At 38.7% G+C, this 26,288-nt stretch overlaps 1 protein-coding gene across 2 annotated transcripts; it reads right to left on the bottom strand.

The window, feature by feature from the left end:
• On the bottom strand, nt 1–26,270 carry TMX4 (thioredoxin related transmembrane protein 4). 2 transcript variants are annotated; one of them, XM_062610334.1, is made up of 8 exons: nt 26,062–26,270; nt 17,062–17,177; nt 11,924–11,969; nt 10,779–10,907; nt 9,759–9,804; nt 7,473–7,574; nt 4,952–5,015; nt 1–3,741 (listed from the first exon to the last, which is right to left on the bottom strand). In XM_062610334.1, the coding sequence occupies exons 1-8, from the start codon at nt 26,253–26,255 to the stop codon at nt 3,455–3,457; spliced, it is 984 nt and encodes a 327-aa protein (XP_062466318.1). In that variant the 5' UTR covers nt 26,256–26,270; the 3' UTR covers nt 1–3,454. The 2 variants fall into 2 exon arrangements, with proteins under 2 accessions (XP_062466318.1, XP_062466327.1); XM_062610343.1 differs by lacking the exon at nt 10,779–10,907.
• Nucleotides 26,271–26,288: the final 18 nt, after the last annotated feature.

The following is a 26,288-nucleotide window of genomic DNA, read 5'->3' on the forward strand; positions in this document are numbered from 1 at the left end:
TCCTCATAAACACAAAATTTATGTGGAATTTCAGTAAAAAACCCCGTAAGTATAAATTTGCAACACCTTTTTATATAAAAGACAATCCTGTATAACATTCCCATGAAGAAACCCACATAACAAGTGTTGCCCAGCACAGCTGCAGCATATACAGAGTATTCCAAGACGCACATACAAGTTTCACCCAGATCTCAAGGACGGGAGCTCTGTATTTCCAGCCTCTTTACAAAGTAACCCGCTGGATTTTTGGAATGACTTGCTTTTAAGCATTCACGTTGAGCTCCAGCAGGGACTGGTTTTCCGAATGGCATGCATCCCATTTGAAATTTAAATTGGTTCTCAAAAAAAAAAAAAGAAAACCCCTCAAGTCATTTTTGACATACAGCTCTGGTTTACAAGCCTTACAGCCCTTTTGAACAGTTTTAGGAGCAGCTTCTCCAAGGACATTTTGTCTATACTGAGGCTGCAAGAACAAGTTAAAATTAATCATAAGAGAACAGAGATAACAGAACACTCAGATTGCACAAAAGGTTGATACCGACTTTTTCTGTTGGAAACACACCAAGTTTAATACTATTGTAATAGTCTAATTAGTACTATACTTGCATGATTCAGGCAAAAGATGTTTTAGTGGGAAAGAAACCTCGTTCTGGAAAGTACATTAATATTACACTTTTACAGCATAGCTAATGGTCTTCCTGTTAAGCACAAATATAGCTTTTATAGTGTTTTCTGCTTGTTTGCCAGATAAGCATTAGTCAAAGTTGAGTATCTCCAGTATCACGCTACAATATTTTTCCTACAAGTGTAAAACTACATTGGAGATATCAATGCAACCAGAGCACCTATTTGTCTGAAATCGTTGTCACAATTTAGTGATCTTTCTAATAAGATACTTCAATACATGTCGAATATAGTCAAGCCTGAATTAGCAGCAATATTGCCTACTTTATTAGTTGAAAACACCCGAGTAACGACATGCATACTATGTTCAAGAATCATAGGCTGGTCTGGGTTGGAAAGTATCTTAAGATCATATTGTTCCAACCCCCTGCCATGGGCAGGGTTGCCTCACACTAAACTATAGCTCATTTCCAATCTCACAAGAGATAAACTGCTGTCACTACTTAATCCCTACTCATCAGACAGTGATCTTACAGTTAGGTCTATTCAATAGAGAATACTGAGTATCTTCATTTTAAACCATCCAATCTTAATGGTGATGTGAAAGACCAGACCAAAGTCGCCATAACCTGTGGTGAATACAGTCCCACATGTTTTTCAGTGTCTGGTACTTTTGGGAATATATATACTCTTATGCAAGTTCATGTATCTGAACATACACATCAACTCCTGCTTCTCTCAGGGAATATGGTTAAAGTTCTGTTTTTCTTTAGGCTTTTAAGAGCTCCTGATGAACAGATAACGAACAAAGCAAATACAGAATGGAAACAACAAATCTGTATTCTGAGCTTTTCAGTGCACAGTCCTTCCTTCTGGACTACAGTAGCCCCAGTCTCCTCCATTTTTGAAAATAAAAGCTTAGTTTGAGTTTAGTGTTGGGTGTTTTTTTGGATTGGTTTTATTTTTACTTTTTAAAGAAAAAAGCTGCTATGTACCTCAACTGCTACTGAGTTCTGCTGTCTGCAAGCGTCTACGATTGCCCCGTTACATGGGACAACACCCAAATACCACCAACTGTTCTCACTACAGTGCAATGTATATATATATTATCAAGTGTACGTTGTCACACACGTGAAAGTGTATTTACATGTGTCCACTGTATGAAATTCAAGCTCCAGATTGAGAACATTCTTTTTCACAATTCATATTCAATATATGCAGTGTAATTTTGTTCTTTGTGCAGACAAATGCAAAGTTTCTACCATGTATTTCCAAGACATAGTATGCAACAAAACAGAGACAGGAAAAGTTGAGTTTTCTTAGGAAATGTGTTTCTTTATGGGCACTGAAAAAAGGAACAACAAAACTTTCAACACAAATTGGCCTTATTAATTTCAGTCTCAAAAGAAACCAGCATTTTGCACTTGCAACTTGCCTCTTTAATGAGAGACAATCTCACCTGTGATTACTCTTGCAGAGCAAGATGAAATTCATGCATGTTAGCAAGGTTTACACAATATAGACTATAAAAATTAATCAAGATTAAAACACATCTTAAGCACAGTCACACATCAACAAAACAGAAACGTACAGGATCTCACTGTAGGTATTTCTTACAGCAAAACAAAGCCTTCTATATTAATCAAGTCAAAGGAGGGAAATACTGATAGCTTTAATGACTTAAGTTTTCTAACCACACCTAGTGCTGTCTACCTGCAAGCTGTTTTCACTTTAAACAGTGCAATAGACATATGTTTATCTTGATATAAGAAGAAAAAGCATCTCCTCACTACCCACCTGTGCCCCTCTCTCTTCCTAATGTGCTGATTCCAGTGGCAAAAAGTAGAAAAGCAATCAAAGGTTAAAACCTTAAGTGCTTCTTCAGTTACTATTACTGAAGCAGTCAGCTTGAGTTCTGCCCCAAGTATTCTGAGTGGGAAATGGCAGAACTACACTGCATACAACAAGCTTGTACTGGCAAGAAATACACAATGCAAAGTGAGTATTTCTTGCTTCAATCCCTTGAAGGGGAAAAAGGAAGAAAAAAGTCATGCTTTGGCAAAAATCCCTCCTGACCAACATAATTTCCTTTAAGCCTTTTAAAAAGTTCAAACGTATCTTAAACATTTAGCTGCCATTCTTTCTGAGCCTGAGGTTTTCAATTACTTAAACTCCTTAGGTCTAAAGACTCGGCTGACAAACTTGAGCTGCGCAGCATGAATTACCAACAACTGGAAAACCTGGGGGCACACTGCATGATAAACTTCCAAAACAAACATTAATAAAAAGGAAAGAGAAAGGTGCTTCAGTTGAAAGTGATAAAAATAAACCCACGGTACACAACATTTAATAGAAGACTAGTAAGGTGCCTTCTTTCACTACTGTATCACGCAGCTAATGCTTCTGTGGCATTTGGAAACAATAAACATTCAGACAGGAAAGTAACAGTCCAACAAGATACTGTGAAGAATTAAAAGTCCTGATCTTGCTTAGGTCAATGCTTACAGGAACACAAGCACAGATGACCATTTTACAGCTGGTGAACTGAGACTTATGTCCCTTTTCTCTTAGAAGACTTCAAACAGATATGATATGCTTATTTTGATTGTCATGGCTAAAGTTATACAACACACAGCATCTGTGCTTAAAAAACAAAGTAAGCAAGCATTAAAAAAAAAAATAAAAAAAAAATCAAACTCCAAACAACAAGAAGTAACCCACAGAGGTTTTGTGTAAACACAAATGACAAATCAAGTGTAAGCTTCAGCTTCAGACCCAGGGTCTGATATGTCTTTGGTCCAAGTATACACAATACACCACTGAAAAAACCCTACAGTCCATTATCAGCCACCTGACTCTTACGCTGTCTTACTGAGCTTTCAGTCTCTGAAGCAGCTAAAGGCTGTTCACTTATGTCTTCAATTTCTTCTTCCCCCGATTCTTTTCCAAGTGCTAAATCCTCCTGTGAGTCATCAGCACTTGAATTTGCCGCATCTTCTTCATCTGAGACATCTTTTACGTCTGCAGTCCCCTCTGCATCATCTGCGGAAAGCTCTGCAGCCTCTTCCTGTTCTTCTAATGCAGCATTCTCTACATTATCCTTTGTAATCGCTTCTTCTGAACAAATGAAGAGATTCAAATACTGAAGTTAGAATGAATCGTAGGAGAATGTCTATTAAAGTTACAGCACCATGTATGTATTCTGAATATACATGAACTTCATTACTGCAAACTTGCACAGGACTGCATTCTCTTTATCTTTCAATCATTTCAAATAAATCTCCAGTAGTATTTCTCTCCCATTTTCATTTGTTTTTCTTGCATATTGGGCAAAGACAGCGTTCATTTTGTTCCACCAAGTTACAAACTAAAGACAGCAATTTTACTTGACTCCCCGAAGAGGTATAATCATCAGACAAATCAAACACTTAGGTAAGCCAAGTGGACAGCATACTGCTCCAGTATGCATAGGTGGGCTTTTCTTCTGATAGTGAAGAACATCTAAGATTTTGAAGATGGTGCTTTTGCACACATAAGAATTCTAGATTGGGCTAAAGTCTTATTGTCAAGTGTCACAGATACATCTTCAGCTTCACAGCAAATACACACAAATGTACACAACTACAAAACAGATTTAAGAACAGTTAAGTTTTGACTTCACTTAACACAAATGTACCAAAATGTGTTCTGGAACTTAACACACATTTGGTGCTGACAAGAGAATATTTTGTGTGCAAGGTTTTGCCTCCCATGTTCATAGGGAGCAAAATAATATTCAAAAGCCCTCCCACCTAGGATCAGGAAGATGTGAGTGGTGTTATTTTATTTTAAGGAGATGCAACACCTTCCCCTGTCTCCACACCTGCAGTCTCTGGATTCATTTCATTCTCTCCATCTCCTCCTTTCCCCAACAACAAATAATGAAGACAATTTAACAGGTTCAGAATGTTGCATCTCCTAATATAAAATATTCCCTATATCAGGATGTGGAAGTGTCCTGCCAAGCAAATTCCTTTTGTATTTAAGCAACAGGTCTAGGGAATAGGCACCTCCATCAAATACACAAACCAGTATCTCCCTTCAACACTGAAAGCTAGAGCAAATTACTGCTGGGTTTTGGGGTTTCTTTTCTTTCTGCTTTGCTATCTTCCAGGTGGATATTCCAATATCAATATTTTAGAGCCCAACATATTAATCTTTGTCAGTGTGACTAAAATGAATACCAGGATTACTGGTTCACATCTAAGTTCTAGACAGTGTACTGCCCTCCCTCCTACAAGTTTACATTTAAACCTACAGTACCTCACCCACTTAAAAGAGTACTTACCAGATGTTTCAGTGCTGTATCTTGACTTGGATGGGCAAAGGCAGTCTGAAATCAAAACCAGCATCTGCATAAAGATAAAAAGGAAAGACATTTATTAGCAGATCATCCCAACAGTTCCTGCACTTTTAAGTAATTTCTTACTCATCCTTTTAAGATAGACATACAATAAGATTTAGAAAATTATATTCTCTTCCTCAGAGATAAAACCTAAATAAAAACACTGAAAGAGTGTTTTCTCAACGTATACCAACCAACATTCTCTGTTTTCTAATACAAAGTTTCTGCCTCCTACTTCCCTAAATTTATTCAGTATTGGAAGTGCTGGCATCTGAAGAAGAGAAGCCCAAAACACAGCTGAGTATTTTTATTTATTTAAAACTTAGGAAATCATCTTGATCGAGATTTTATGTATTTCAGGGTGTTAATCCAACCCTACCCCAGCTCTCCAACACATGATGTGCACTTCCACCTTTTGTGCTTGTTATTTAAAGCAGAACTTCAAATGCACAGACGATATTTGTCTCACTGTTGCATGCTCAGAATAATGCAAAGGGAAGAAAGAGAGACAGGGGAGACCATGTTAAAGAAATACACTTCAATCACTGGAAAGCTTGTTAGAAAAAGCTGAGATTAACTTTACATTTTTTCAGCTTTTTCATTTTTTATTTATATTTTTAAGTGAAGGAAGAATAAGGAAAGTTTGTCTTAAATCTTCATATTCATTTGCTCCTTGTTACACCGCCTTGATTTGCACTCATTTGGTGATGAAAGTTAAAATAAAGAAAAATGCAGCTATGTAAATTGTATAATCAAAGAGTTTTGCTCACATAGAACAATACCGTACGCGTGTATAAAAATGTGTCTAAACACATACGTTGCTTTGAAAATCAAATCCCTATACTACCAAGAACACACTTCTGATTTTCTTTTATATCACTGATTTTTGGCCTGAAGGGCAGAGATCCAAGTGCCAGAAACAACTTTTACACCTCCCATATGAATTTAGCAGCTAGTTAAACAAGTCAGTTAAACCAGTTATCAGCACAACTGCTTTAAACCACATTTGTAGTTGCAGAACACACTCGTGGATCAAACAATTAGTCCAAAAGAATCACGGAATGGTTTGGGTTGGAAAGGACCTTAAGATCATCCACTTCCAACTCCCCCCTGCCATGGGCAGGGACACCTCACACTAGACCATGTCACCCAAGGCTCTGTCCAACCTGGCCTTGAACACTGTCAGGGATGGAGCATTCACCACTTCTTTAGGCAACATGTTCCAGGGCCTCACCACCCTCACTGTAAAGAGCTTCTTCCTGATATCTAACCTGAAAACATCTATTCCCATCTATATCACCTTTTCCAGCTCAGTTTCTCATTTAATATTGATATTTGAGAGGTCAGAGAGCCACGCCATTCAAATATTCCAAGAGGAAGCAATCCCCAGCTCCACAGGTAAAGCAATTCTGGACTGTTTCCACTGATGAAACAGAGGGCTCAGGATACGGTCCTTAATATTTGCATATATAGCTAATAGGCTTGTCTGAAAAAACCTTCTGCATGTTTTAGGGATTGATATATGAATGCACCAGTTCTGATGCAAGAGAGATCACATTTTTCAATTAGTAATAAGAAGTCAAACCAAAAGATCATGGGGAACATAAAAAGTGAAGTCAGATTTCATTAAAACCAAGCTGTAACCACAAAGCTATGCCCAGGAATAGAGTAAATCACTTAAACCCCAAATGTTCAAAGCCTTAAAAAACATACTTCCATCCTTTTGATTAGGAGTGCAGCAGCACACTTAAATTGCTAACTCCCACAAACATAATCCCACTCCAGCTAATAAAAATCCATCAAGACAGCGTTTTTAGAAAGTTAAAGTCTTCACACAATTCTGATCACATGCATTCAATCTTTAAGTACAAATTCTTAGATACAAGAGGATGATATAAAACTCACTTGTTTAGGGGATGGGCTAAAGAAATCTAAATTGAAGTATGGATTGCATAAAGAGTTGAACTTATTTGAGTGAACCAGTCTCAACCTTTACCAGACATAGGCTACAATACTGGAGAGTGGATCTGCAGTACTGAATACTAGAGAATTTTACTAGAAGAGACTAGACTGTTTCAGTTGGAAGGGACCTACAATAATCATTTAATCCAACTGCCTGAGCAATTCAGGGCTGCCTAGGTTAAAGCATGTTATTATGGGTATTGTCCAAATGCCTCATAAACACTTACAGGCTTAGGGCATCGACTACCTCTCTAGGAAGCCTGGTCCAGTGTTTGACCACCCTCAGTAAAGAAATGCTTCGCAATGTCCAGTCTAAACCTCCCTGGCACAGCTCTGAACCATTCCCATGCGTTGTATTACTCAATACCAGGGAGAAAAGAGACACCATTAAAATAAGGTACTTCAGTATATCTTACCAGTTGTTTGGGTTTTTTTTTCCACAATTTAATACAAAGCAAAAGTTCTAGGCAACTGAGAAAAAGAAAGCAGTATGTTTTCTTACCAAACCAAGGAGCAGGCCAATCAATAAAGTAACTAAGATGAAGACTGCATATGACATCCAAACATGCATTCCAAGAGTGCCAGTGAAGTAGCTATGAATTTGCTGAAATGAGAAAAAGATACTTAATAACTTCATACCTAAAACTACTTGTGATTTACACTGCTGTCACCATTACATAAATTGATTTCTAAGACCTTTCATTTAACAGTATTTACACTCAAGTCTTCTCTCTCAAGCCCTGTTCACCCTGGAATGTCATACTATAAATCTTTTGATACCATTTAAAGCTTGTTTTTCTTTATGGAGTTGTTCACATTAAGAGGCTTTTTAAGCAAGAGATGACAATTCCTTCTTCCTACGATACTCAGCATTCGAGATGCCATATGTCATCTTACTGTGGATAAATGTATGAGGAAGCCTCACAGCACACGGGAAAATATCACAACATTCTTTATCCTTATATTCTGTAAGAAAGTGCCAACTGTCAAAGACAGAATGTCTGATGATGAACCCACAGCATGAACCTGTGCATTTGTTCTTACAGCCTGTGTTGTAGGAATGAGACCGCACAGTAAGCACCCATGATAACTACAGTCACAGCACTACAGAAGTCTATGAAGCTGATTATTTAAGAAAGGTAACCTATAACTTAAACATTTCAAAACCAAAAAAGAAACCAAATCAGGTTTAAATCAAGTGTCCTTTCATATTCACTTCATAAACACACCACCAAGTGAAAAAAATTAACCTCATGCAGAGCTTCATCCCCATAATTACATCTGGGAAGCAGAGTGGCAGACACTCAGAAGCTGCACAAGATCAAAATACATCCTTAAATTCGGGAGTTCATTCATTAACTAAAATTACACCATTTAGTTCTTATGTAATATCTTTAGTTCTTAAAAGGAGCCACTCTAAGCAGACACTGAGTGATTTCACTTATAAATTAAAGAGGATAACCCGAATACAATATTAACATTTCTTTGAAGTCTGTTATTCAAACCTACAAATCCAACTGACTGAACATCACATTGAGTCAGACAGGCTGGTAGGAAGTGAACAATGACATCAGACCTCTTCCAAAAGCATATCCATTAGAAAACGAACCACTATCAACATTTTCTGAAGGTTAAATAAAAAGACCCTTGAATTTCAGTATTTAAATGTCAGAACAGCTTCCAACATTTATTAAAGTATATGCAGGAATGGCACAGCATAGAGTGAGGAAATGTATAGCTGTAATATTCATCTCTCGGAAAGCAAATTAGAGAAGGTTTCTTCCCAGAGCATTTAATCTTTCAGGAAGGAAACTAGACAGAGACAATATCATTACACAGCAACCATGGCAGAGAAATGCCAGAAGGCTATGAAAAGTTAGTATTATCCAGTGAAGCAAAGAATCAAAGATAGCTTGCACAGGAAACCTAACAACTGAAAGTTTTGCTTGACTCTGGGTAAAATACTCACTTGGAAGCAATACAAACTCTTTCAAACTCTATTATATTAATTTCTTGTAGCACGTTATAATACAGTCAAATACAGTCTCTCAATCTTGGCTAGACTTGAAGATTTTGAGGAAGAACAGTACCAAAACTGGAAAGGTCTGAGAAATCTCAGTATTTGAATGCTACAGGAAAACCTTTAATAGCTCCCAAATTAAAGTATCTTGAAACATGCTTAAGTTCCAAGCATACTTCAGGGTATGTTAAGAATTTCTCCTTTACTGCTGATAATTACTGTCCAATTTTGTGGTGTTCCTATGCAAATGGCATTGAGTTTGAAATCCAGATGCAGAAATTCTTGCTAAAATAATAAAACCATTACCCTCTCTTCTCCTGTGCAATACACTAGATGCAAACAAACTGCAGAAGAGCATGATTTACAACTCTGAAAATTAACCTGGATATAGCCTTCAGGAAGAGTATTAAGTGAAAGAACCTGGTAGATACTAAATATATTCCTGTAGTTTACAGCCATTTTTGCAGCAGCTCTCAAAAAACTACTTTATCCTGTTAGCACACTTTGATAGGACATTTTAACTATACCAAGATAAGAACAGTAAGTATTTTCAGTATTAATAATCTTTATAATTGAACTGCTGTTTTTGGCTTAGTCTATTAATATTGCAGAATTCCAGAGCAAAGATATGATGCAGCCAATGTACAGTCAACGTAAGGAAAATTTAAGTCTCATAAAAGGATAATAAAAATATTCAGTTAGGTTTTGACTTCTAAACAGATTATTATTTTAAGGGAGGATGGAAAACACTACCACACAGTTACTTACCCTGATATATTCGGAGAGGTGAAATAGCCCTGCCATGCCATGCATCCTAGAAAACAAAAATAGACGGAAGAGGTTCTAAGAGACACAGGAATTGAGATATACAACAAAACACAGGGACCAGAAAAAGATTCTATAGACTTTCAATGCCATTCAGGCCCCAGTAACTGTCAGATGAAGGCTACTGCAAACAGACATTTTCTCTGCATTATGTTCATTTAAGCCAGCTCACTGCAAAACACTGCAGCAAGGACTTGAAAAATATCATTTTAGCATAATCAAGAAATAGCATTTCCAAAGCTTAACCCTGTGCAGTCACAACTGCCTCTTCTCCATCTCACAGCAGCACGTAGCCCTGTAGCTCCTCTCCCCATTATTAAATATCCTGCATCTCTCCCTCATTCTCAGATGAGAAATAAGGGCACTCACTGGATCTTTGACAGGGATTTACACATACTAGCTTTAACCAGAAAGAAATTCAGGCCACTCACATCTTTGGCTCACCCTTTATCTCATGCAGGCATTCTATGCTATTTCAAAGCAAATCCAATGCTCTGAAAACAAATTCTGATATAGTGTGTAAGTGCTACACTGTTTCTTATTTCAAAGGAGGACACAGGACTTCCCTGTACACAAATAAACAAAAAATCCTTCAAGTTAAAGGCTGCCTGCCCCAAATAGCCACAAGTCCTGAAGAAATAATCTACATAAACATGCATTTAATTCCAGTACTCAGCAGATATCAAAACTCACACATAATGCTCAGTGGCTGAACTTTCTTCCTATATGTACTTCCAAAGATGATATAAATAAGCCTTAGGAGGCATGAACAAAAGCAAATGCAGAAAATAAACTGCTTTTAAAAGGTGGGAAACTGAAAAGTAGGCTGTCAATACAGATTGCTTCTGCAAAGCCTACATGTCTAGGGAATAAAGGCCTTTTGTCTATAAGCTGTCAACATAGCACCCTGAATGAATAATGAGCTATAAAACATGTTTCTTGTTAATAAAAACAAAGCGTTACATTATAGATGATGGAGACTTCCATCCTGCCACAGGCTCCACAGCTTCCCATTTTCTCTCTAAAACATAACCTTGAAGATCTTCCAATGTCCGTGAGCCTCGGTATCTGCGAAATACTCCATCATTGGCACTGAAGAACCAGAAACAGGCATTAACAGAGATCCCTTAAACTGTATCCACAGTAAAAAAAAACCAAACCCAAAACCAAACCACCCCAAAATCCCCATATACATTATCTATAGATTTGACTTGCTCAAAGTTGAACACCTAAGCATTTTCAGTATGCTTTGAAAATGAAATCCCTGCTGAAAGTCTCAGTTTCTAAGCAGCATGAGCTTTTTGCCATTTATTAAAACTGCCTTTTCTTAAATATTCACTCATGCTACAGCACATACAAAGCATAAGGTTGACAACCAAACCATTTCTAGACACAACTTAGAATACCATGATTTAATTAATGGTTCAGTGTTTAAAGGATGACATCTTACTGAAGAAGAGATACAGCAAGCATCTTTTTTATCTGTTTTTAACAGTACTGATAACAGAGAACATAATAAAGTCACTTAAACTAAAGAAAAGTCTCAGATGAGGACTTCATACCATCAAAACTCCTGCAATAACCTGAACTGAAATAAAAGATCAGTATTCCTTCATTTTCACTACAAGTGACAAGGAGGAGGAATTAGCTACATATTGGTACTGAGTCAACAGATGAAGGTTTCTAAGCAGTAACAGAAGCAGCACAACAGTGGAAAATTTCTGTACTGTTTTACATGCAACCTATGTAGTCATTTATTCAAATGAGAAATTTTAGTGACACTTCGATAAGGTCAAGTATGTCTGCTCGCATATTGTCAGGTTTCTAGAAGGCAATCCTGCAAACCTGCAGCAGCTTTTACAACTGATACTAAGTACTGTTTCTGGACTGAAAAAGCATCACTTCAGGTACAAAACTGTAGGAGAACCTTCTATCTTAAGTTAAAAGTACAACCTTTCTGTTCATTAAGTGCACGGAGTTCCTAAGAATGTTTTAGAGATTGACAACAGTGAAATAAGCCAGTTGTTCATCTTCCATGCCACTGTTCAAACAGGACAGGAAAAAATATATACGGGAACAGGCAACTGTTTCTAGTATGACACACTTACTGGTAAATTGTAGGAAGTGTTGTGATAAAGAAACGACCACTCAAGCCTAGAAAGAGAACAAAAAAAACCATATCAAATAGTTAGATAAATCTGAAATTTCTCAGCATTCTGACTTATCTATAAATACCTACAAATCTGTACTTGTAGATTAGAAAGCAGCAGACTGCATAGATTTTATCACTCTTTTGTAAATACAGGTTAACAGTTTGTCTTCAAAAATGCTACAAACTGTAACAGACATCAAATACCGCCAACAAATTAAGGTAAAATGCTGATCTTGAAGAATGCTTACTGCAAGGTAATTTTTCTACACAGATTTCTTAAATTGGTATCTGCACACAGCTTAAGTTGCTGACCAGACCAGCAGTGTGCCCCTCCAACCAAGACAAAGAAGAGCCATACTAACACACCCATAATTCCAGGATGCTGTGTGCTTGCGTCTGTGCATAGTCTCATTCATATAACCTTTGTTTCATCTAGAAAGTGGGGCCACAATAGAAGACAGCATTGACAATAATGACTTACAATTCATCCTCTAGCTGACTAGAAGTTATTACCTCCAAATGATCCCTACATACTGCATAACCAGTCATACCCTGTAGAAAGGCTCAATCTCTTTCATAAACACGACTGTAGCAAGACAACATTTTGGATGTTTCTAGGTTCTTATCCTTCTTTTGTATACATCATTCCTCTCTAGCTAAATACAAATGGTATGTGAACAGATCAACAATAAAGCTTCAGATGTCTTAGTATTCTTTAAAATACTGCTAACTTAAGACGTAAGAGTCATTTCTGCACTATCCAGAAGGGTGGGTCACAGAATCACAGAATGGTTTGCGTTGGAAAGGACCTTAAGATCATCTAGTTTCAATCCCCCACCATGGGCAGGGATGCCTCCACACTAGGACCATGTTGCCAAAGGCTCTGTCCAACCTGGCCTTGAACACTGCCAGGGATGGAGCATTTACCAATTCTCTGGGCAATCTGTGCCAGTGCCTCACCACCTTCACGGTAAAGAATTTTTTCCTTATATCTAACCTGAACATCCCCTGTTTAAGCTTGAACCCATTGCCCCTTATCCTATCACTACAGTCCCTGATGAAGAACCCCTCTCCAGCATCCTTGCAGGCCCTGTTCTGATACTGGATCATGCCAGCATTTTGAGCATCAGACATAAGACAGCAGAAAGGGTAAAGGAAGGTTGAAGTAGGGCTTCAAGAGGCTAACTAGAATTAATCCCCACACTGAAAGTGGCTGTTTCACTGACTGGCAAATACATAGCAATCTTTTTACAAGTATCACTAGCAAATGAAAATGTAACTCACAGGACAGAGTAAAAAAACCAAACCAAATCATCTAAAAGCAGCTTGAGGGGCAGAAGGCGTTTGAAGTTCTCCAGCCTCGCACTCAGTATTGCTACAGAGTAATAGGTGCAAGGGCTTCCAGCTTCACTGCTGCATTAAGTACACTAGATCCCCCAGCACATGGCTCAGCTGTAAAGCAAAAAGCCCCCTAACATCTCACAAGCAGGCTGGCTGTACAACTCCACTAGCCAAGCTGTCAGCTGAAGATATTCTCTCCACTCTGCTTCCAAATCTGAAGAAAGTCAGGGCTACTTGACACTACCACCTCCTACCAATTAGAAAACATGCAAGTGAGAGGAAGAACACACACCTAAGTGCTTTGTAATACCATTTATTATTCAACACATTCAATTTAAAGACTGCAGGAATGAAAAATGTGCTACTAATGGAGTTTATCTGGGGTGAAAAAAAAAGTACTTCAGAGATTATAACCCCTAGATACAGAGTCTAACTCCATTAGTAAGGGCTAAATTCCTTTAGCCAGCAACTGCCATTCGTATAAAGTATCAAAGTAGAGTACAAATCAGTTATTTAACTTTCTTTTTATAAAGTTCTGTGAAAGTCTTTTGGGAAATTAAGTCCTAATTTGGCTTTCAATAAAGCAAACATCTTTTGGCACAAGGAATAAGCTGCGGAAAAAGGACTGAAGCAAGAGAGTTTCTGTCTTTAGAGACAAACATGAGCCAGACTGAACTAAGCCAAGTACATTCAAGAGTTTCAGTAGTAATGTTTTTCCTAGTGTGAATTCCCTCATGGAAGAAGCCAAAAATGGTTATGGGCTGGGATTTTTGTTGTTGCTGTTGTTTGGGTTGGTCAATGGGATTTTTTTTTAAGATGTTTAAATCAAACCAAGTACAAGCACCTTTAAGGTTCCAAAAAGGAAGCCATCTTCATTTCAACTTCTCAGCTTTCTGCCTTTATTGCTATGACAGACAATGTGGTGGAAAACTATAAACCAGCTAAAAGCTGTGCCAGCACAGGGAGGTATAAAGTAAACAAGAACACAAGTGTACAGTAGAATTAATCAAGCAGACAGCACAGCTGCACAAGAGAAACCTAGGTGGAGAGCCATAAAGAACATTATGAGCTTAAGAGCAGAGAAAGTCACAGGAACACGGAAAAGAGTCTCTGAAATTCTTACAAATGCTAGTCAGGCAAATAGGAAACTAGCTCTCTTACCAGTAGCCTAATCTAAAGCTACCACCAACAGTCTCGGAATAAACAATGACATCTATAAAATATAAAAATCTTTTTGCCAAAATGCATCTAACCACCCCCCCAATTTTAGTTGGAGGTTTGTTGCTTATCTAAGGTACCTCCTTTGATCGGTAAAACCAGTTGTGAGCAGCCAGCTATAAAAGGCTAAGAACAGACACTAAATCGGCCTTGTGTGCTTAATACAAACTTGAACTGGGTAGTTAACTTGAAATACAATTAAGCATCTGTCTTTGCTTGCAAATCAAACACCAACATGCACCCATTATAAAGTCAACAGCTACTCAAGAACAGGAGAAAACCCTCAGTATTTGCACACACACACCCTAAAATACAGAGAACACAGATGTCACCTAAAAATACAGCTGCTTTCATCCAATAACTACTCAAAGAAGATTACAGAAGATGCAAGAAGTCTTGTTTTAACAGCAAAATATTGGGATTTGAAGCTTAAAGAAGACTCCACAAATATACAGAACTTTAAGATCAGGAAGCATCTCCATTACTTGATGTTGAAATACTGAGTGTTTCAACAGAAAAAAACGAAACACTAAGCACTACAACATCAAGCAACTGAAATATGCTGTGAATTTATTAAAGCTCTGGTGGACTTAGTATTTGGGCATCTGCTGTAATTAAGCGCTGTGAATGGCTACTTTCTCCTGCAGGCTTTGGAAATGCAATTTTATGCACCTCTGCACTCATCTAGTGGTTTTCCTCTCATTTAATGCCTTTCTTACTACTTTCAATTTGATGAAGGGGTTATATAACTAAAGCTAATTAAGGTACTGTCGTGCAAGCAAGAACACGAGATAAAGCCCTTAAGCACACCAACCAAAAGGCTGAAGCATAAACCTATTGTAAAAATACCTCAATAACTTTGGAAAGCTTCCAAAGGAGCTCATGCATCTTCAAAATTACATCAGCACCAAAGGTTAAATACGTAATAAATCTCTGTTTTCCAGTTTGGGTAGTTGTTAGTTTTAGAAGAGGCTGCAGTTTTCATGCTTTGTGCTGACCTGAATATTTCAGGCATATTACACTTGCTTTGATACAAATTCATCAGTTTGGGTCAGTCCTTTGACTTGCAGAAGTCAAACATTCTCAGAGGTCAAGACTCTCAGCAATTAGAAATTGAAATATTTAAAGAACTTCTGGTTTAAAGTCACATTTAAGGTCTTAAGAACCTGGCATCACTCAGCAGTCAGAAAATTTCAGGGCAAAAGAAAGCATCAAGTACGCGAGCCCTTCAGATACCAACATGACCATTCAAATTTTTTTACCAGGAAGAAAAATTTGAGACCTTAAGTATTTTATTTTTAGAGCCTTCATTCTTAGAAGTGCATTTTTAAGTCAGTCATAACCAAATCCACAATCAAGATGGAAATCCTTTTATTTGAATACTGTATAAGCAAAAGAATTCCTGTCTAATTGGAAGAAAACAGGACAGGATTATAACAAAACCCAATCTGCAGCCTTAACTCTGGAGTAATCATTAGCTTGTTAATGTGAAGGAGTTGGCTTTAAATTTACATCTATGAAAAAAGTCATATTTAAATTCATCTGCTTAATATACAGTTAAAAATTAATATACACACTAAAGGAGAGCCCCACATCAGCAGCTTTTTGGCATAAGGTTTTATATACTTCTAAACTTTTAACAAATCAGTAACCCATACAAGGTTTACAGCAGATGTCATTTCCTTGTGAACTTCAATTGCTGTATCTGAGACCAGAGTTTAAGTAATTTCCCTGCTGTTAATTTGACAAAGCTCACTTGTTCAGTGTGTTTTCAACTAATGGACATGTTTTCCATATACTTTTAATGGTTAAAAGTAAAAATCAGTAAAGCTTAGCCTTTTAATTCTAGTAATATCTCTGCCTAACCCCATCAGTCTTTTGATACTGCCGATAAAATCTTTTATCCCCTCAAAGCCAAAACAAGCATGAAGCACTCCCAAGAGATGCAGAGGTTTAAACAATATTGGTACTGCTTACACAAACATGTTCAGAACTTTTGAGGGTGTCACTAAGGGAATAAATAAGATTGTATTCATGTTTCAGTGGACAGTTAAATCAAAAGTGACATCTACTTTAAAGCACTACTAAAATTAAACAAGACTATCATGCAGCACCATCATGGAAACAGTTAAGGACTTATTAAAGCCGGCTCACCCTGTGGTAATGTTACCACACCCTGAAACTCTCTGTAACTGGAGGCTACAGAACTAGATTCTTGTGTGGATAGTTTGAAGAGAAGAATGAGACAGGCAACAGCTTTCAGTGAAGTAATTAAAATAGAGAATAAGCCCCTTTTAAAACAGTATTAAGCCAGATAATTCCCCTAGTTCATTAATACTTCGAGTTTATAAACTTAGGCTCACAGGTATGAACTCTATGGAGAAACAAAATGTAGATAACATTATTTTGATTTAGAAACCTCTTTTCTGACTTGGCTGGTATCCCAGGTATTCCAGTAAAAGAAAGCATACCCCAAGATACTAAGTGGTACTTATAGTAAATAATCCCTTTCATTATAAGTGTTTCATACCGTACCTGGTTCTTGAGTGACATCCACCTTTCCAACAGTGATATCTAGATGTTCACTTTCCCTTGCAAAATTCTCCCATGTCATTTCAATCTGTCGACAAGCTGAACACCAAGGAGCATAGCTGAAGAGGGAAGACAGGTTAAATATATATTAAATATATATCAATCACAAAAAAAATTAACATTTTTCTTAAAGTCTGCAAAGACAATCAAGTAGGTTTCTTATCAATCTCTACATTCCTCCTCATGTTATTAAAACCAGATCTCCACAGATTTGAGAAATTCATATCCAAGGCCCACACCATTTGTGATATATTCTATTTGCATATGAAGTAAATCCATTTCCGTGGCAGCTATCTGAATTATTGAAGCCAGGCTGTCCTCTGAAGTTTTATCCTTCACTGTAACACTTTGCATTGACTTCCTGCATCTCAGAACTTCTAGAAATTACGTTTGCCTTAGCCCACTACTCAGTATATCCAAACATTCCCTTTCTGACAGTATGTTTTGATATTTAAAAGGAGTGCATATCAAATTCCTACTGCTCAGACCGAATGTCCTTCTCAAGTCTTGTTTTCCCCCCAGGATTAATTTCAGCAAAATAAAAAAGCTTTTTTCAAGAGCTGAGTTTTCTATACTACTGATTGGAATAACCAAACTAAGTTGGCAGTTCTTACTGATAGTATCAACACAAAGAACAGAAAGGCTGTGAAAGTTGGGGCTGTTCAGCCTGGAGAAGAGAAGGCTGCATGGAGACCTCATAGCAGCCTTCCAGTATCTGAAAAGGGGCTATAGGGATGCTGGGGAGGGACTCTTCATTAGGGACTGTAGTGACAGGACAAGGGGTAACGGGTTAAAACTTAAAACAGGGGAAGTTTAGATTGTATATAAGGAAGAAGTTCTTTACTGTAAGGGTAGTGAGGCACTGGAATGGGTTGCCCAGGGAAGCTGTGAATGGTCCAACACTGGCTGTGTTCAAGGCCAGGCTGGGCAGAGCCTTAGGTGACATAGTTTAGTGTGAGGTGTCCCTGCCCATGGCGGGGGGGGGGGGGGGGGGGGGGGGGCTGGAACTAGATGATCTTAAGGTCCTTTCCAACCCTAGCTATTCTATGATTCTGTGATTCTTCTAATATGAAAGGATAATATCAGATAATGTTTAAACGCTAATAACCCCCTATTTGCCATCTACACGTATTTTACCACAACTTGGCTGACAAACTCTGTGTCAAACTTGTGCAGCTGGCAATGGTCTAGCATATACATAATTAAGGTAACACATAAAAGCTAGGTATAGCATGTAACTGAGCCATGGCAATTGGCCATACACAAACTTATCCTTTTGCAAAGGAAAAGATACCTGTACATGATTTAAGCTAATGCACTGGGGGGAGGGGGGCGGGGGGTGGAAATGTATATATGCAGATTTCCAGTAGCAAAAGTTGTGGGTCTAGAGACACACTACTTCTCACAGTAATTCATAGATGCTACCACACTCCTCATCCATTGTTAGCAACAGAAACAAACTTCTTCATGGGCAGAGTCCAATATCCTTGTCAGCCACATAACTACTACAGTCTAACTGGGACCTCTAGAAGGAACTCCCTTACTACTTCAGTTTCTCTGCCACTACTACTATCTGACCTAAAGAATGGCACTTCCTGTTCTCTGGCTCTCTTCTGATCAGGAATATTTACTTTGGTAGTGGCTGTGGACAGAGATCTCCCCAGTCACCTGCAGATGTTTCATGTAAATAAGACTGAACCTAAACCACATAATTCCAAACAGAAGAGATAGAATCCAACTTATTCTGATTATCTCATGGCAATTTTGAAACCTCAGCATTTAAAAAAGGAAATTGTGACATTTGGAAGTTAAAAGGATACAACTTAAAAATACATGTTGTATTTAACTGTACTAGAAATTTATGACTCTAAGTATGAAAGCAAAAACCTTGGTTCTTTGAATCAACATCATTCTGTGCGAGAACATCCCAAAAAAGTACATAAATCTTTTCCTGCCAAGAAACAGACCCTTGGTATCTTTTAAAAAGATGCTGGAAACACGTTTCACATGCAGTGCTGTTTGCCATTGTGCTGCCAGCCTATAGAGGGCTTTTAGAATCATAGAATCACACAATAGTTAATAGTTTGACAGATACTGTAGTTTAAAAACAGTATTATTTCATGACAGTAGCTTGACTGATAAGTAAGAAGCTCCATACATCCATCAGATAATGCTGCTGATGTCACTCTAAAATTAAAGAATGAAGTTGGAATGGTTTCTAAAGGCAGCTTCTCTAAACGCATCAAACTCACACCATGAGATTTTCATGATTAATACACTGTTTAAGGCACTATCTGATGTTGAAACAGAAATTTGGGCCCTATCAACATTTACATTTGACATTCATGAGCATTTCTCCTGACTGAAATCAAGTGAAATATTCATTATATATGGCTGATATTAATGTAATTATAAATATTTTCTTTAGCTCAAAGCAGCATTAAAATCCACCTATTTCACAGTTTGGTTGTCACTGAACATAACAGCAAACTTCACAAGCAGCCTCAGGTCATTGGCTTCCTAGTTTTTATTATGAGCACTGGATATGGGATGGCAACAGTCACATCTGATGCGACAAGATCCATCCACTCATGCTGAACACTGGCATAGGCAACCAGGATTAAAATATTTACTTTACATTCCTGAAATTACATGTCCAATTTTGCCAGCCAGTAAACACCCTGTCCCTACACATATACAAGAGAGAGCTTACAATGGATATCAGATTTTTCAAGAGTTACCACTGTTTACTTTAATAGCCTCAAAGGTTTAATGTCTTCCATTTGTTATGCAGCATTTGAAGCACTAAGGAATCCAGGACTGCCTTATTGTTTCTCCCAGTCTTTAAACCTTTCTTTCAGTAAGTTACAGAAGAGTAAAACACTTAGGTCACCTTTATCAAAAGTTTCCAAAAGCTTTCTGCACCTTGAAGAAATGAAACTTAAGGAAGTACTTTATTTCAATGTGGGCTTCTAATGAATCCTTTAGAACTGTGGCTGATTCGTATTCCTACAGGAGTCATTTTATAACTATCATTCTTATACTCCCCAGACAAAAAAAAAACTGTACGAGTATAAAAGCAGATCCATGTGTGTGCTGTGAAACCAGCCTGCATTATTTTTCATCAAGTCATAAGACGCAAGACCAGGTCACTTACAAAAGCAGATGTAACCAAACTTCTCAGGCCATACTCCACAGACACACAAAGACATAACTAGCACTTTGTTAACACCACCGAACTTGGGGGCTGTTGCTCCAGCTTCTCCCTTTGCACAAGGGGGTACCTTTAGCCATTAACTTGTTTTCACTGTGCCCTACAAATGTGCCAAATAAACATCACTCAAGTCTTTCCAATTTAAAATCAAAGTCCTTTGGAATTTAAATCAAGACCTGGGCACCTGGTTAAGGAATTTTCAGTATCCTGTTGCACATTAAAAAGCAATTTACTGAACTCCACATTTAAAAATCAGATTTAAAACACCACATAACTGTAAATTACACATAGCCAAGTTATTCACTGCAGGCAGGTAAAGCCCATTTCTCAACATGTATTTCATTTGTGGCATTACCAGACCTCTTATGTAGCACAAAGTTTTACAATTCAAATATCCTCACTGTCTACTCTCCACAAATAAAACGACTATTTATCTTCTGGTCAGGTGCATTGCAAGAACAATTGACCCAAGTGGATTATTATCACTATTTCAAAGTAGCTGGGTGTTTTCAAGTTCCTACTCCAATCCATTACAACACCTGAAGCTTTTTCAGACAGCATAAAGAAAGCAATCCAAAAGCAAAATTTCAAACTCTTAAAGTCAAAGACAAAGTCTGTGTCTATCTCTGGTCTACAGCATAAAAGATGAAAATTTGGTTTACAAATACCAGCAATTTCACTGACGGCTGCAATAAAACATACTTCAGTTAAAACTAGGTGGAGCAAATGTGCCATTCACTAGAGTTGATCAGTAAACTCAGAATGACTTCACTAAGATTTACTGATTTTCCCACTCCAAGCCACCAATCGCCTTTCTTGTAATTGCCTGGGTAGTGAATTCACCAATTCACTCATGTTCAAATGAATGTAACTGTCTCTTTTTATCTGCTTTCTTGCTAACACTATCAGCAGCAATCAGACGTAACCTCAAATACCATTCTACACTTCGATGGCAATTCCACAAAGTTGCAAGAAACCAAGAATAAAGGAAAAAGCAGCTTGTGGATACAAGCAGGAGAGGCCTTGCTGAAGAGAAAACAGCAAATTAGGCAAAAGGAAAGTTTCCCCATTTAGTCTAGTTTTTCTTGATCCAAGACGCATAGCTTACCGGAAACCAAGCTATTCGCTGGGTTTCAGATCCTGAGTACTATTAAAATTTGAGGTCCAAATGTTGAGAGAGTACCTAATAAGCTGCTAAAAGCAGTATCAGCATGAAATAATTACTACTTTTAGTCTTTTAAGTAGCTTTGCCTTATTGCTATAGATTTCATAAGCATACAAAGAAAAAAAGACAGTGCCTGTTGTCTTTGGGTGTTACCTTCAGGCTATCATTTGATCCCTCCTGGTCCCTAAACACATATAGGTCTTGAGGGAGGATAGGCAGCTTTGTAGTTTCAACAAACAATAAGCTTCAGAAGGTCAACTGTACAGTTTTAGCCTAGTTTTTGAGTGAGCAGGTGGTACCAAAGATACAAAAGTCAGTCCCTGTAATCTACCGAGACCTGCACCATAATAATACATGCTCCGGAAGCTGACAAGAAGCTTTCTCCAGTGGGCCAAAACCCCCCCAAAACAGTCAGGCAAGACCTCACAATGCAAAACCAGCTGCTCCACAGAAGTTAACCAAGTTTCTTTACAAACTGCCAAATGCCCAGCTATCTCAAACAGCAAACAAAGGAGGTTTCTTCCCTGGATTCTCCAGCCAAGCTTCACTCACATGCCCTAGATCATGGGTGAGCCTGCTGAAATGATAACACACCAAGGACCACTCTGGGGAAGCTGTTTCAGGACGCAAGCTCAACATCATGAATAGCTCTGTGATGAACTACAAGCCAAAGCATATTCTCCAAGTCAACATATCAACTGCTATTTCCACTTGTTAAACAGCTCAGTAATGAAATGCATTTTAAACTTCCAAGAACAGGATGAGAAGCAAAGCAGGGTATATCATAATTATTCATTATTCAGCTCTCTAGTTTCAAAAACAAGAAAAAGACAAGAATACCATCTGCAATTCAAAAAAAGACCCCAACAACTTTCCATTCAAAAGCTTTTTGTTTTTTTTTAAAGATGGAAAAATTATTTTTAAATCAGAAAGCAAATCAATCACTGAAAAATTATGTGGAATCTTCTAGAACTTCAGCAGATTAAGTTCCATCATTCCACATAGTTTTGTTCCCTTCTATAATAGTAGGGCATCTGCTACCAGGATATTTCAGTTTCACATTGTATCAACTGCTGTTCAGGCAATGCACAGCACAGTAATGAGCCACATGTTCAGTTATTAACTAAGAGTCCATAGATAATTCGGTCACTTCCTCTGATCCCAGTCAAGAGGGCTGCAGGCGCTTCAGAACCAGAGCTTTGTTAACTTCATTTTTCATTCCCCTACTTTTTAGTTGTGTAGTGGTGGTTTTGTTTTGGGTTATTTTAGGGATAGGACAAAGAGAAACCTGGATACCAACAAACTGAGGATGAGTAAGAGACTATACTGTCACAGGTGACAGAAAAATCCCAATCTTACTGAACTCTCAGTTACAGTTAAGTTACAGTGATTGTTAAATCATTTTTAGTATTATTCAAAAGTTTACTTACACAAAGTGGTTTAATGCTTTTAAACAAATGGCTTGAAACATCTAAATACCAAAACATATAGACAGATTTGCAGCACACTCCCATAAAACTACAGACAAAAGTGCTAATGGGAGGACGGAACCCTTATGATAATCTGTTTTACTAGATAGGGAGACAATGTTTAATGATAAACGACAATGAGAAAATAAACTATAGGCCTAGAAATTAGGTATGATAAACAAGCCTTGAAAACATCACTATTAATTACACTATTCTCTCAATTTTCAGCTGTCTAGAATTAAAATAGAAGATAAACCATTATTTTTTAGATACACACAGCACTAAAGTTTGTACTGAAACAAGAAGGAACCAAAGCATTTAACACCCTGTTTGGGAACTAGAGTTTTCCCTGATGGGCAAACACCTAAAGTACTGCATGTGCAACAGAAGCATATTAAATAGTTTCATTTGTAACTAGAGGTACAAAGCCTACAAGTTTATTGTTGAGGGGGTTGTCTGTTTGTCTGAATCTACTGTTAAATTAAGACAGATCAAGCTTGGAGCAAGCTATGTGTCCAAATGCAAAATGTACTTTCAAATAAACAGACTAGAAATTTTCCATATTCCTGACACGCACAATATTAAGGACAAAAGAAAAACTCCTCACATTAACAAATCATTATCTTGCAGCTACAGACTAGAAACAAGTCAATAAGGAAACCTTTTGAAACGGTTCCTTCCAGCATCATGCTCACAGCACTTCAGTGAAGATCTGTGTGCTGCGATAGTAACGGTAAGTAAAAAGTGTTGCAATATCTTTCAGGAACACAAAGTGATCCAGATGTTTTTATCAATGAAATGCAGCAGTGCTTCCACTGCCTACAATTTTGTCAGCTATGAATAACTAAATGCTTTCAGCCTAGTCAGCTAGGAAGGATGAAGGAAGAAAAGTCCCATTTAGACTACAAATCCCACACACAAGTAATTTCTGACTTAAGTTTCTCTCTTTGTGCACCTGAGAACAGTAACAAAGTGCTGGCATACTTTAATGTATCTACACTACTTTCACAAATCCAAAGCATGACATCAAACAGAAGTAGTAGCACTCATTACTACCAGGGCAGAAGGCTTCAAGCCTTTTTAGACACAATTAGAAATCTCAAACTCTCACAGAACAGCAGCATCGAGTTATCATCCACAATAAAATGAACAGTTCTTTCTCATTTGGAAGAAAAGCAGAAACTGCTAGAATTGTACCACAGAAAGCAGCACGGAGAGCCAAGGGTCTTTCACACATCAAACACTGTACATAAAAATAAGCCTATTTCAAGCAATGCAGCAACATGTACCATATTCTGCTATCACTAAAGCTAACTTCGCCTCTGTTGCTATTGTCAGCTACCTGTCACTCCAAACCACAGTACAATCTTTCAAGTGAAGTAAGGAATCACAGGATTCCAACTTTCACTATCCCAACCATACTGATTTCAGTCAGTTCCTCTCCTCTTTCTTCCTCAGAGGCATGCCCCACTAATTATTTAAGTATTTTCTCTTAGAAAGAGCTCTGAATCACCATGGGTAACCTTTCTCCTCCTTAAGACTCACCAACGCGTGTATGAATCAGTAACTTTGAAACCACAGCTTGCACACAGGACTAGGATGCCAGAAGTGGAAAAAGTTCCATTTACAAGATAATCTTATCTTCTCCCACTCCAAGATCATCTCTTCTCCCACTTCTTAGAACACAACAAATGAAAAGGGGAAAAAGGTACTCAAAATCAAATCCAAATCCTTAGCCACAACAGTGAGGATCCCTGGGTGTCTCAATCAACTATTTCAGGATTATTCTCATCTCTTCACTGATTAATACCAGGTGTCCAGTAGGATTCTGAACAGTAAAGCCCTCGGGGAAGTGACAGTCCCTCCCCCAAATAAGAGGCTGGGTAACTCAAATCCAGTATTAAAAGAAAACTTAAAGCAGCTGGGTAAGTATTTATGAGGGAACACAAGCTCAGAGGTTGATGGGCAACTCAGTTTCAAACTCAAGAACTTCCACAAACAGCAGCACACACGCCCCAATAAAATCCTATTTCATAACTGCACAACACACAGATATCATGTGAGCATATGGCCTACTTAAACTACTTTTTTAACTGCTATCTTTAAACAACACTCAAGTTCCATTCCCCCCTTCTGAACATAAGCAGGTGAGCTAGCCTCCAACAAGAAAACTTTACCTGGGTTTCAAGAACAGTATCATGCTACAAGTGAAGCCATGACACCACTATAGTTAGTCAGAAGCACTTAAACATGTAGATGGCCTCAGTGACATGGTTTAGTGGTAAACTTGGCAGTCCTGGGGTGATGGTTGGACCTGATCATCTTAAAGATCTTTTTCAACCTAGCTGATTCACGATTCTACGAAATCCCCAGCCAGCAATAGGCAGACCTTTCTATCACCAGAATAATGCAACATCAGCACTGAGAAGTTAATGAAAGGTGATGAATCTCCCTTGAAGACATAGATCTCTTCCAGACCAACGCAGCCAGCAGTGAGGGTACCAGGGTGTTGTGTAACACACACAGTTCAGAAGCCTGCTCCTACTAAATATTACCTACCAAATTCGGCCTTTCTCTCTTGCACAGAACCCAGCAAAAGTCCCAAACAGGTAAACAGTGCAAGGTGTAGAGCCCGATACTATTCCCTAACAGGCAGTTGCCTTGAACAACACCGCCGATAAGCTCACTGAAACGTGCCCGGTTTAACCTTGGGGTGCACTGAGCCCGCTCAGGACGAGAACCTGAGGGAAAGCTCCTTTTACCCGATCATCTCAGGTAAGGTGAACGTGTGCCTGCAAGCCCAGGGCCCGCAACGCTTGGTGGAACCGGGGACCACAGCCATTAGGAATCCTTCCCTGTGTCCCTCAACACCCTTCCCGAGCCTGCCGCTGCATGGGGCGGGTAAGGAGCGCGGCCGCTCCCGCACCCCCCTCAGCGGGACAGGAAGGCCGGCACCGCCCGGCCCCTCTCCGTCCGTACGGATGCATCCCGGGACGGGCTCCACGCCGACCACCCCATACAGGGACTTCCCCCCACTTTCTTCCCTCCCGTTGCCTGTGATGGTGGTGGGGTGGGGGAAAGCGGCCGTTACTCACAACTCCAACATCCACTGGCCCTGCAACACCAGGCTCCAGTTGGAGCCGCCCAGCACTTGCACGCGGCTCCGCGGCTCGCCGGGGCTGCCCGCCCAGGGCAAGGACGAGATACCGGCGGCGGGACCCAGCAGCCCTGCGAGGAAGAGGAGCAACAGCACGGCACCAAAAACAAACCTCAGCCCGCCCGCCGCCATATTCCACCCGCCCGCCCTCAGGAAGTGAGGGCG

The sequence above is a fragment of the Pezoporus occidentalis genome, unplaced genomic scaffold, assembly GCF_034315485.1.
Source record: "Pezoporus occidentalis ecotype Australia unplaced genomic scaffold, CSIRO_AGI_Poc_V1 ctg10, whole genome shotgun sequence".
NCBI classification, from domain to species: Eukaryota; Metazoa; Chordata; class Aves; order Psittaciformes; family Psittacidae; genus Pezoporus; species Pezoporus occidentalis.